This window comes from Oncorhynchus clarkii, chromosome 6 (assembly GCF_045791955.1).
Source record: "Oncorhynchus clarkii lewisi isolate Uvic-CL-2024 chromosome 6, UVic_Ocla_1.0, whole genome shotgun sequence".
NCBI classification, from domain to species: Eukaryota; Metazoa; Chordata; class Actinopteri; order Salmoniformes; family Salmonidae; genus Oncorhynchus; species Oncorhynchus clarkii.
The window spans coordinates 18,573,035-18,586,213 of record NC_092152.1 but is presented as its reverse complement, the minus strand read 5'-3'; the positions used below and the strand labels follow the sequence as shown (position 1 = coordinate 18,586,213).

Sequence of the window (13,179 nt, the reverse complement as noted above, 5' to 3'; positions counted from 1 at the left end):
ACAACAATCAGTCGTATATTGCACAAATCTGGCCTTTATGGAAGAGTGGCAAGAAGAAAGCCATTTCTTAAAGATATCCATAAAAAGTGTTGTTTAAAGTTTGCCACAAGCCACCTGGGAGACACACCAAACATGTGGAAGAAGGTGCTCTGGTCAGATGAAACCAAAATTGAACTTTTTGGCAACAATGCAAAACGTTATGTTTGGCGTAAAAGCAACACAGCTGAACACACCATCCCCACTGTCAAACATGGTGGTGGCAGCATCATGGTTTGGGCCTGCTTTTCTTCAGCAGGGACAGGGAAGATGGTTAAAATTGATGGGAAGATGGATGGAGCCAAATACAGGACCATTCTGGAAGAAAACCTGATGGAGTCTGCAAAAGACCTGAGACTGGGACGGAGATTTGTCTTCCAACAAGACAATGATCCAAAACATAAAGCAAAATCTACAATGGAATGGTTCAAAAATAAACATATCCAGGTGTTAGAATGGCCAAGTCAAAGTCCAGACCTGAATCCAATCGAGAATCTGTGGAAAGAACTGAAAACTGCTGTTCACAAATGCTCTCCATCCAACCTCACTGAGCTCGAGCTGTTTTGCAAGGAGGAATGGGAAAAAAATTCAGTCTCTCGATGTGCAAAACTGATAGAGACATACCCCAAGCGACTTACAGCTGTAATCGCAGCAAAAGGTGGCGCTACAAAGTATTAACTTAAGGGGGCTGAATAATTTTGCACGCCCAATTTTTCAGTTTTTGATTTGCTAAAAAAGTTTGAAATATCCAATAAATGTCGTTCCACTTCATGATTGTGTCCCCCTTGTTGTTGATTCTTCACAAAAAAATACAGTTTTATATCTTTATGTTTGAAGCCTGAAATGTGGCAAAAGGTCGCAAAGTTCAAGGGGGCCGAATACTTTCGCAAGGCACTGTATGTGAGACTATATCTAATGATGTTCTTCTCAAAATACTCTTTAAACTAATTTCCTGTATCCCCTTCTCCCTCATAGATCTCAGCCGCTCTTTTTCCCTCTGATACTGCCCACACTGTAGCAATACCAGCTCCACAGTTTCTGTTTCCTGGCAATAATCACACTTTCCTGTTGGATGCTTTCCTATCACATTTAAGGTATTTTTCAACTGGCTGTGTCCCACCCTTAATCTAGTAAAAATAGCCTCCTCTCTTCTGTCCCTTCCTGAAGTTCTCCCCTCCCCGACTTTCCTTTGTACTTGAAATAAATGCCTGCCCTTAGTATCTCTATTCCACTGCTCCTGACATCTCTACACCATCACTGTCCATATCAGGCTTTTTGCCACTACCTTGCTCGTTGAAACTACAACATCAACATTCCCACTACTAAGTGCTTGTTTAGCCAGTAAATCAACTGCCTCATTCCCCTCCACCCCCACATGAGCTGGGACGCAAGTAAATCTTATCTGTATACCCATCTGTCTAATCCTGCCATGGGTTTGTAGCACCTCATAAAGCAGGTCTTGTCTGCTACGTGAGCTGGACTGGAGACTCTAACACTGCACATGAATCAGAGCAAATAACTACTCTGTCTGGCTTGACTTCCTCCACCCACTGCAAGGCCAACAGTATGGTCATCAGCTCTGCCATGTATACAGCTAGATGATCAGTTATACATTTCCTGACTTCCACCCCACATTCCTGCACTACAAATGCTGACCCAGTACATCCTGTCCTTGGATCTTTTGAACCATCTGTGTAAATGGCAACAAAATCCTGATACGTCTCCATACTGTGTATCTTAAACAAATCAGATGGATCAACACCCTCTCTATCTTTCTGTAGTCTCTCCAACATTTCTAGATCAACTACTGGAGGCGGGAGTAGCCATGGAGGATTTACAGGAATAGCTACCATTGGACTAAACTCCCTTCCATACAGTCCCATTCCCTTCGCCTGGGTATTACCCACCCACCCAAAGCTTGTGTTCTGTCTTTGCTCATGTTCCCAGCGTGCCTGTAAAATCCTGTTCGCAGGACGAGACACCCCATGTCCTTGTAGGTTGACCCAATAATTAATTGCCTGCTACTGTCTCCTAATCTGCAATGGCATATCCCCCATCTAGTGCAGCCACTGGGGACGTCCGAAACGCCCCACTACATGTTCTGAATCCTTGCTCCTGTATGAGATCTAGCCTTTCCAATGAGGTCCGGGCTGCCGAACCATACGCTATACTGCCATAGTCTATTACAGTTCGGATCAATGAGGAACACCCAACCCACCACTCCTTCCCTGTCAGACAGCCATCACATTTAGCACCTTCTTACACTTTCTCAATGTGTTGTGCTCAGGTTAGTCTAGTGTCAAAGTATAGCTCAAGGAACCTGGGTATACTCCAAGTTTTTCCCATATAACCTCATCTCCCACCTTCCTCCTGGTAAAGAACACTGTCTGAGTTTTCTCTACAGGGAACCTGAATCTCCACATTAATGCCCACCACTCTACCTCATCAATTGCTTCATGTAGCTTCCTGACTATGTATGACACATTTTTTTTGTTTAACTAGGAAAGTCCGTTAAGAACAATTTCTTATTTACAATGATGGCCTACCGGGGAACAGTGGGTTAACTGCCTTGTTCAGGGGCAGAACGACAGATTTTTACCTCGTCAGCTCAGGGATTCAATCCAGCAACCTTTCGGTTACGAGCTCAACGCTCTAACCACTAGGCTACCTGCTGCCCAGGAGGAGGATTGAGAACAGAGAACAACTAATCACGTTCCCCTGTGGTGTACCATCATCCACCAGGCCTGATAGACTTCCCCACCCTCAGCTGGATAGACCTTCCAAACAGGAAATCCTTTACCTACACCAATAATATCAAGCTTAATTAAAAAAAACCTCCTTCCACATCATATCATATGCCTTCTCCACATCAAAAAAGACAGCTCTGCTTCTAAACAGAGCACTGGGTCCATAGTTCCCCTACCCTTCCTAAAGCCACTCTGATGTGGCAAGACTAGCCCAATGCTCTCCAGGAAGTAAGTTAGCCTCTCCGTAATCATACGTTCCATAATCTTACATAGAGTTGAAGTTGGAAGTTTACATACACCTTAGCCAAATACATTTAAACTCTGTTTTCACAATTCCTGACATTTAATCCTAGTAAAAATTCCCTGTCTTAGGTCAGTTAGGATGACCACCTTATTTTAATAATGTGAAATATCAGAATAATATTAGAGAGAATATTTATTTCAGCTTTTATTTCTTTCATCACATTCCCAGTGGGTCAGAAGTTTACATACACTCAATTAGTATTTGGTAGCATTGCCTTTAAATTGTTTAACTTGGGTCAAACGTTTCGGGAAGCCTTCCACAAGCTTCTCACAATAAGTTGGCTGAATTTTGTCCCATTCCTCCTGACAGAGCTGGTGTAACTGAGTCGGGTTTGTAGGCCTCCTTGCTCGCACATGCTTTTTTTACCCCCAAATGTTCTATAGGATTGAGGTCAGGGCTTTGTGATGGCCACTCAAATACCTTGACTTTGTTGTCCTTAAGCAATTTTGCCACAACTTTGGAATTATGTTTGGGGTCATTGTTCATTTGGAAGACCCATTTGCAACCAAGCTTTAACTTCCTGACGGATGTCTTGAGATGTTGCTTCAATATTTTCACGTAGTTTTCTTTCCACATGATGCCATCTATTTTGTGAAGTGCACCTGTCCCTCCTGCAGCAAAGCACCCCACAACATGATGCTGCCACCCTCGTGCTTCACGGTTGGGATGGTGTTCTTCGGCTTGCAAGCCTCCCCCTTTTTCCTCCAAACATAATGATGGTCACTATGGCCAAACAGTTCTATTTTTGTGTCATCAGACCAGAGGACATTTCTCCAAAAAGTACAATCTTTGTCCCCGTGTGCAGTTGCAAACCGTAGTCTGGCTTTTTATGCCGGTTTTGGAGCAGTGGCTTCTTCCTTGCTGAGCGACCTTTCAGGTTATGTCAATATAGAACTAGTTTTACTGTGGATATAGATACTTTTGTACCCGTTTCCTCCAGCATCTTTACAAGGTCCTTTGCTGTTGTTCTGGGATTGATTTGCACTTTTCACACCAAAGTACATTTATCTCTAGGAGACAGAACACGTCTCCTTCCTGAGCGGTATGACGGCTTGTGGTCCAATAGTGTTTATACTTGCGTACTATTGTTTGCACAGGAGAACGTAGTACCTTCAGGAGTTTGGAAATTGCTCCCAAGGATGAACCAGACTTGTGGAGGTCTCCATTTGTTTTCTGAGGTCTTGGCTGATTTCTTCTGATTTTCCCATGATGTCAAGCAAAGAGACACTGAGTTTGAAAGTAGGCCTTGAAATCGATCCACAGGTACACCTCCAATTGACTTAAATTACGTCAATTAGGCTATCAGAAGCTTCTAAAGCCATGACATCATTTTCTGGAATTTTCCAAGCTGTTTAAAGGCACATTCAATTTAGTGCATGTAAACTTCTGACCCACTGGAATTGCGATACAGTAAATTATAAGTGAAATTATCTGTCTGTAAGCAATTGTTGGAAAAATGAATGGTGTCATGCACAAAGTAGATGTCCTAACTGACTTGCCAAAACTATAGTTTGTTAACAAGACATTTGTGAAGTGGTTGAAAAACAAGTTTTAATGACTCTAACCTAAGTGTATGCAAAACACCGACTTCAACTGTACATATGATGTTAAAGCTTTTGGCTGATAGTTTGTTGAACCTTGTTGGGTCTTTTCCTGGCTTCCGGATTGGTACAACTACTGCCTCCTTCCAACTACCTGGTAGTTTCCCCTACTCCCAGACTCTGTTGTACAACACCAATACCTTATCCAGTGACTCATCACTAAGATGGGCACTCACCTGGGCCTGGGCCTATTTATACTGAATCAGATGTTGGAAGTTATGCGTCCTTTTCAGTACTCTAAATGCCCTGTTCCTACTCCTCACCATTGCCCCACACTCATCCGTCCACTATGGGACAGCTTTCCTCCTCCCTGAAGTCTTAGGTATAGCCTCAGTAGCTGCCCCCACAAACGCTGTTCTCACCCAGTTATTCATACTATCCACATCCCCTCTCATATCCACATGAGCCATCACCTGCTCACTCAGTTCCTGAAACTGATCCAACTTTTCCCTTCCAACACGCACCTGCCATCCACTGACATCTCCCCCTCCCTCTGGCCTACTGTGCATGCTATGGGGTAATGATCACTCCCTACTGTCGACTCCTCCCATACAGATTCCTGCCATCACACTAGATACCAGAGTGCGGTCTAAGGCAGACTCTTCCTGTGGCTACATCAATCCTGGTCCCTCAGCCATTATTCAGGCACACCAGATCTTTCATTTCAATCAGGTTTTCCATCACTTGGCCATTTCCAACCATCCGTCCCAAGAGCATATTGTGGGCATTAAAATCCCCTCACCCCATTACCTTACTTCTATCCTGGCCCTCCACCCTCTCCAGCACCTCCAGGTCCAATATCTGACAAGGATTATAATAGTTTTCTACCACTAGCATCCCTCCTCTCAACCACACCTCCACCACCACCACATATTCCTGTTCAATACCTTTGCCTAGCAGTCATCCGAGCCTGGGAAAAAGCACAAATAGGATGGTATTACGTTGCACCTTTGGAAGTCCCACATCATAGCTAGCTATCGCAATAGCCAGCAGATCCGACCCGCTCACTTACAGCTGCAGCGTCAGACAGCATTCCTCTAAATATTAAAGCTGCTATATGTAACTTTTCTGGTGACCCCACCAAATTCACATAGAAATTCACATATAATTAGCACTAGCGCTAATTGGTAACTGCCGTTATCACAATGATGGAAGTACCAGATTACCTATAGACTTTGTGTACCAGATACCCATAGACTTCCAGTCATTGCACCAACCCTAGTTAGCATTGGCTTTCAAAACTACCTCTAACATCCTTCATACGGGACACAGAGACATACAAATGTTATCCCCTAGTTCATCTGACTCTGGGGAAGTAGATAAAGGACATCATTGCCTAGTTTTTGCATCTTTTACTTTAGTTTTTTTACACCAGACTCAAACAGCTGAAAATACAATATTTTGGTAATTGAAAAGATATTTCACAGCGGTTTGTCACAAACTGAAATTAGGCAAAAGATTAGAATTTTTGCAACCAGGAAGTGGAGGAGCAATTTCTTCTTATTGCACCTTTAAAACACCTCGTAGCCACTTCGAGATATAGTCCAAAAAACATACCTCAACCCAGAGATGACAGATATTGCATATATGCATTGTACTCTAAATTGTCTCATTATCCCAACTCTTACACCAAGAAGATTGAACTACTATTTCTTGCAGTCGTTCAATCTTCTCAGTTTAACAGTTGGGATAATGGGCCAATTCGGTGTACATTGCATTTCTCATCCCTGGATTGACGTACGTTTTCCGAGCCATATCTCGAGCCGGCTCCACAGTAATGCTGTCCAACCTTAGTACAGCTGTAAATAAGCTGGTCGGTTATGCTTGGAGGTTCGCTTTGGGTGATCATTTCAGGCCCGTATGGGGGTTTTGCACCCTATTTTGTTAATGGTGTATGTGATGTTTGATCCGCGTTTATGAACAGCTTTCATTCGTGCCGTGTTCACATGCTAGTCGGAATTAGGAAACTCTGAAATGTACGACTTGCTAACTGGTTGTAGTTATACAAGTCCCGTGTTCAACAAATCAACAAGTCGGAAATGTCAGAGTTTATTCAATTCAACTAGCATTTGAACGCAGCATCATCGCTGCTCCTTTTGGAACGCCGTCTGGGTCTTTGCGTGTCAAAAAAGATACACGTCAAATAACACGATTTGACGTGTAAAATAAGCTTATTGACCAAACAGGGCCTGAATATGACCTCACGTCAAATAATAATTTAACATGTTCATACATTTTGGTTGTAGTTATACAAGTTGGAAATGTCAGAGTTTCCTAGTTCCAACTATCCCATGAACGCAGCATCAGAGCTGCTAGTCATCATTTCGTGTCGCGTCTAAAAACTAAATGTGCTTTCTCGCCTTGTTCACGCGTCCTGGCAGATCTTCTTGACATTGAGGGAGTTATGTTAACGCCCCGGGTAAAGCGGGTTAGCATTGATTGCATTCGTTTTGGAACTGCGTTCGAGCCAGGTGATCCGTTTTAGCCGACGGCGAAGTCGGCTCAAAACAAATGTGATGTAGATTAATTAAGCACGTGGATGAATAGCATCAAATATTGTGTACTATATTGTCAAGTGACCTCTCTAAAGATGGAAATACATGTCCTAAAATATGGAAGGAGGCGAGATCAGGTGGGACCATTTTAGCCAATGAGAGGACAGATGTGTGTGGAACGACAGGTCATAGATATAGACAGCTATGATATAGATAGAGGCTATGAGTCTGTGACAGCATGGGCAGTGCCTTTAGGTTTTATTTTTTTTATTGAACCTTTATCCATTTAAAGGAGTCAATTCTTCTTCATTGTCTAATTGTTTCCAACTTATAGGAATCCCCACACAGTTGACTACTTTAAAATGGTGGAAGCGGTCTTAGGCACTGCATTTCAGTGCAAGAGGCGTCACTACAGTCCCTAGTTCGATTCCAGGCTATATCACATCCGACCATGATCGGGAGTCCCATAGAGCGCAGCACAATTGGCCCACCATCGTCCGGGTTTGGCGGTATTGTAAATACGAATTTGAATTAGTTCTTACTTGACTTCCCAAGTTAAAATAATAATAAATTGGCTAAGTACATGCTAAATCAGGTTTTATCCATGATCAATCCTCTATCTCTACAACAGGCACAACCTGATATAAAGTCGTTTCCCCCCCCGAAATGACACGTGCGTCCACTTATATAAGTGCATTGTAACAATACGAAATTAATATTCGATCAAATAAGCCTCATGTAGCAAATTAGCAATTCCATTTTTTCAACCAAATTCGACACTATAATTAACCTCCATACAACATTTCCTCACTTCGTTGTTTTATTTTCGTGGACAGATTTTAAACGAGTAAAACTTCTCGATTTGCCTCTTTCCCTCTGGTAAGGATTCTGTTTTCACACGGGTCGGTGATGCAATTAAAACTAGTTTGAATATTCGAACATATATTTTATGGAGAATATATGTATGTTTCTGTACAATGCATCATGCTGCCTTGTTGACAACATGACCGTGCGGTGCAGATTACTGTTCGATTTTCGATTTTTCCTGTTCTCGTCGAGGGCTGAAAGCCCTCGTTTCTACAACCCAAATCAAGGTCCGGACCCTAAATTCTCCAGCTGAGTAGGGGGTTTGTGTCATAACGTCGGGGTTTTTCAGACAACACAAATACGTCTATGGATTGGCTCGCCCTAATGGGACAACAATTCCTTTCAATATAGGTTCGGGAAATGTATTTGTTTGAAGTATTTTGCATGGCTAGTACATGTCCCTGTCATTGTTTACAAATTTATGTCTAGCTAGGTAGCCAAATTAGCAGGAATGTTAAGTTATCTAGCTACGTTAACGTCAGCTAGCAAACTGAATGGACACTGACTGAGCAGGTGCAATGTGGGCTGTGAAGTCCTTAGCTCGCCAGCCAGTTATCTCGTAAACCAGTCAGTCACTGCTAGTTAGCAGTCTAGCTGATTTCGCCGTTGTGCTAACTCTAGTTCTGTTGTTGTCAATGAAGATCTGCAACACACTTGACAGATGGGCAGCCTGGCCAGATTACGCTGTTCAATTTGATTAGGCCCTTCTAGCTACATCAGTTGGGTCAAGTTAGCTAGCTAGATAGCTGGGCTAACTACAACAAGCATGCACTGCATCGGCTGTACATGTAGTCCCACTAGTTACACCCTTGTACTAAAATGATGGCCTCCAATTTCATATCCAGGAATAGTGCATGTGATAGGCTACACACTTATTAAAATCATCAATGACATAATGAATGGTAATAACTCATTAATGACACCGGTCAAGTACTGTATCTACACACGTCTACACTCTTGTCCTCTATCTCTTTACTAGTGTATTTCTCCTGTTGGCTTGTCATGCTTTTGCGCTGATTAAGTGTCTTAATGACATAGTCAGGGCTGTTTTGTTTCCTGACACTGGAGCCATTTAACTCTACTGGACACCCTTTTGTTTTGGTTAAACAAGTTGAGCTGGTTAGAGCAAAACTGGCCCTATTTTGTTACATTGCATATACCGATATGGGTTGTTCATTCATGGTCATCTCTCTATGTTGCTGATCTCATCTTGCCACAGGACAGCGAGAGAGTATAGAAAGCATAGACTGTGATTTCCACGGGTGAACACACATGTCCGGACCGGGAATGACAACTGAATTGCATTGCCGATCCTTGCGTTTCTTTACTTGCAGTTGATGTGAAATGTTGACGTGTGAGAAAAAATGAATAAGCACAAAATGATTCCTGAGAAAGGGTGAGTAACCAGTCTTGAACACATGCGCCAGGTTCTTTCTGTGTGATATGTGTGTGTGTGAGAACCCAAGTGTTTCTGCCAGATTCTCTTAGTCTCTCACACACTGCCCTCATATGCTACACTCTTGTTTGCTCTATGTCTTGTGACAATGTAAGGTCAGTCTTAGGACAGCAACATCGCAGATCATTAAACCTGCTAGGGCCTGTCATGATGCCATCTTGACCCTAGCTATTGTGTTGGGTTCCTCTGTCAAACATTACTGTTTGGGGTCAATCACTTTTTGGGGCCTTGTAGTAACTAGCCTATTGTCACTTTAGCCTTAGTCTTGCGTCGCCAGACACTGAGGCAGAAGCTAGCCTATTTTTGATTCTCCACCTGTAATCATGATCTTTTTTCCCTATAGTAAGAAGGCCTAACATTTCAATGGCAAAGCACAGTTTCTAGGCTACATTTTGATAAGCTATGAACTCTGAAAACAGTGGCAGAATGTTTGACTCTGAGTGTGGATGTCTGTTCTCTTTAGCCTAACTAATGTGTCTGAGTGTGTTAGTAATGCATGAAGGTATATGTATGCGCATGTGTATTTTTGCTTTGGTAGATTTGTTTGGGCAGTATCTTACTCCATCTCCCTCTCACTGTATTTTGGTCTGTGAGTTTGTTTGTCTCTCTTTTTTCTCTGTCTGTCTGTGTGTATCTCTCACTCTGTCTTTATAAGGTCATATGAGAGACATTGGGTCTATTTCTACATTTTGATTATCTCTCCCATGGCTGTTGTCATTCCAAAGTGACCTTTGACCTCACTGCCCCTTATGAGCTTAATATAACCATAGAGCAGGGTCATGTTCATTAGGGCGGTCTACGGAAAATATTTGCTTTATGAGAGCATGGGCTGATCATGTCTGGCTATGTGTCAAGTATTAAACCTCTCTCTCTCTCTCCCTCCCAGCGTTCCCAGTAACTCCAGGGTGCTGATGTTGTTTGGCCAGCTGGAGAAGCTGAACAGGGAGTCCATGCTGGTGGACCCTGAGATCGCCAGGCAGATCACTGCCAAGATCCTTCACCTCATACAGACTCAAGGTGAGAAGAGTGCTAGCCTACTGTATACTACCCCTTTCACACTCACTGAGCCTAGCTGATCAAGCTAGCCTGTTACTCACTGACCATATAGTTGCTGAAACCATGCCATAAAGGCCAATGGGAAATAATATCCTATTTCAGAGTCAGCAAACCGTAAAACTTCCATTAAACGCTGAGTCTCCAACAAGTGCCTGTTTCTTGTGATAGCTGGGTATAATTTCACATTTTTGCAAATAAACGCTAGCCTCTAATAAACGCTTGTTCAAAAAATAATGATATAATTAAACTGCACACATTTTGCCAGTCTACTTGGTGGAATTTCACAGCATCTCTAGCTCACACTGAATGATTGCTGGCAATACAGCCTGATAATAGCTGCACCCTATCATATTTGTATCACAGACATATCTGATCATACCTGTATTGCATGTCTTTGTGGAACCTCTCAAACAAGTCAAGCTGAGGCACTTGTGCTACAGATGTAGGATCTTAATTTGATCACCCTGTTGTAGTATAACTTTCCTCAATGCAGGACATTTTAAAGTTGTAATGTATTTGAGGCTTCAGAGTTGATTTTCCCAAATGAAAAATGTATATGTACAAAAATTTCCATTTAATTATAATCCAAATAATAATTCACATTTACTGCTGCAGGATTATTTCCCTGCTGTAGCAAACTGGCTCAAATTATGATCCTACATCTGTACCTTTGTGGCTGCATTACACCTGCACCAAACCTCTACCTCACCTGCGTCGCCAAGCCCCAACAACGGCTCATAACAACACTTCAACATTATTTGTATTCTTCTTATGGCTGCACTTCCCTTCAGCTCAACCCCATTACAGTATTACTCTCATTACTTACAGTATTATGCACACATGACATTCACTCACTCACCCCTGTTATTCCAGCTGGCGCATATAGCATTATCAAAGGTTGTCTTGGCCATCTTCTCCTCTGTACCTTTACTCTAGTGCTGATGTTGTTGTAGCTCATTCTCTATGGTAATCCACCATGTTGTCTTGGGCCTTCCTTCTGGAGTCCAGATGCCGTTTATGATTCTTCGGATACAAGTTGTGTGTAAGGTGTATATATTTTTTGGTCATTTTCAGCACTTAGAATAACCTTATAGCCCTGCTCCTAGAATTGTTGTTAGTAAACCGCTCTGGTAGATATTGAGTTTTGTGTTGTCTTGAGCTTAAAATTAGTTTGAACTTTGAAGGTTGTTTGTTAGGCTGGGAATTGCCAGCGACCTGACAATACAATATTATCACGATACTTAGGTGCCGATATGTATTGCAATTTGATACTGTGGTTTTTATTGCGATTCGATGTTCCAAACATTTTGATCACCATATGTTGGCTCTGCAAGACAGAGCCTTGAGAAAGTTTTGAGCAGTCATGGAAATAAAAGTGCTCCCTATTTAAAAGAAGATTGAGAACAAGCTAGGAAGGAAAAATACTGTTTTGGTGTAGGTACAGCCAACTAGCGCTTAAAGGACATTGCGATATTGTCAACGCAATATATACTAGTCGTTTGTTCTTTGTTGATCCAAGTGCTGGTACACTGTCATGGCAGATGGTGCTCCCTAGGTATGTTAAACTTTGTCAAGTAACTTCAGGTCATGTTTCTTTTCTTTCTTTCTTTTTGTTGCTGTGTTGATGGGCATGACCATTGTCTTGCAGTTAATAACCAGTCTGACTTGCATCTCAGTTTTTTTTTCTTGTAGGGTAGTTATTGGTGAGTTTTGTTGGTGTGTGTGTGATAAAACATCCTGGTCATCAGCAAAGTCGAGGTCTTCTGGAGTTGAATACAAGGTCCATCGTAATTCCTCTTACCTGATCTTGTTTTTTTTAAGCTGACCACACTTACTGTCCTGTCCTGTAGCCTGTCTTTAGCATCTCAGGGTAGATGAGGACTCTGTTCAAGTGACAGCCTATAGGATATGTGAATAGGTCAAAAGGTATTTGGGTGGCTAAGTAGATGTTTGGTGACATCAAGGGTATGTGTTTGTTGGTCAGGGGAGATTTACGAGGGTGAAAGGAGTGTTGGGATGTTAGTGGGTGGTTGTCCTAGGATGGCATGTTGCATGTCTTTAGTGGTGGAAACATTTTAGCAGAGGGACGGTTAGCTCTGTAACTAGACCCCCCCCACCCAGTGAATGCTCAGCTCTCTGCCCCATTGGGAGTGATACCTGACCCCCTCCACCCCTCTTGGACTGCCCAGCTCCCTCACCAATGTGAGTTCCTCTTAATCCTTCCTCCTTCCCACCCCCCTGCTGGCTCTTACGTCACAGAGAATCTGACATTTGAGGAAAAGCTGTTTCACTCAGTTTATAATTACCCAGCCAGCAGCCATCAGTGAATCTTCTCAGACAGACTGCACTGAGGAAGGCCATCGAGTGTGTGTGTGTGGACACACACACAGGTCCTGGTTTGAGTGAATAACAAACATTTGCATGCCGTTATGTCGTTATGCTTCAGAAAAAAGAAAAGCCTGACAACTAATCTGGTGTATCACGTCATTCCGAGTGAAGACTGCTGGGTCAACAGCTGATGGAGAAAGTGAGATCCCGTCACTTCGTTCATTAGTCAGCAATGTGATACTGTTTGGAAAAAAACACATTGGCCTTTTGCTATTGAGATAAATGGCAT

The 13,179-nt window shown here is 42.6% G+C and overlaps 1 protein-coding gene across 4 annotated transcripts in view; it reads left to right on the top strand.

Moving 5' to 3' along the window:
* Window positions 1-13,179, top strand: part of LOC139410699 (ATP/GTP binding carboxypeptidase 1) — a 53,476-nt gene that overhangs the window by 1,267 nt on the left and 39,030 nt on the right. Inside the window, exons 1-3 of one of the 4 annotated variants that reach the window (XM_071156111.1) lie at window positions 7,065-7,159; window positions 9,385-9,446; window positions 10,393-10,523. In XM_071156111.1, coding sequence (XP_071012212.1) covers window positions 9,415-9,446; window positions 10,393-10,523 — 163 coding nt within the window. In that variant the 5' untranslated portion in view covers window positions 7,065-7,159; window positions 9,385-9,414. Of the gene's footprint in view, window positions 1-7,064; window positions 7,160-7,897; window positions 8,063-8,173; window positions 8,402-9,384; window positions 9,447-10,392; window positions 10,524-13,179 lie in introns of those variants that run through there. The other 3 variants (XM_071156109.1, XM_071156110.1, XM_071156112.1) reach the window with 3 other exon arrangements.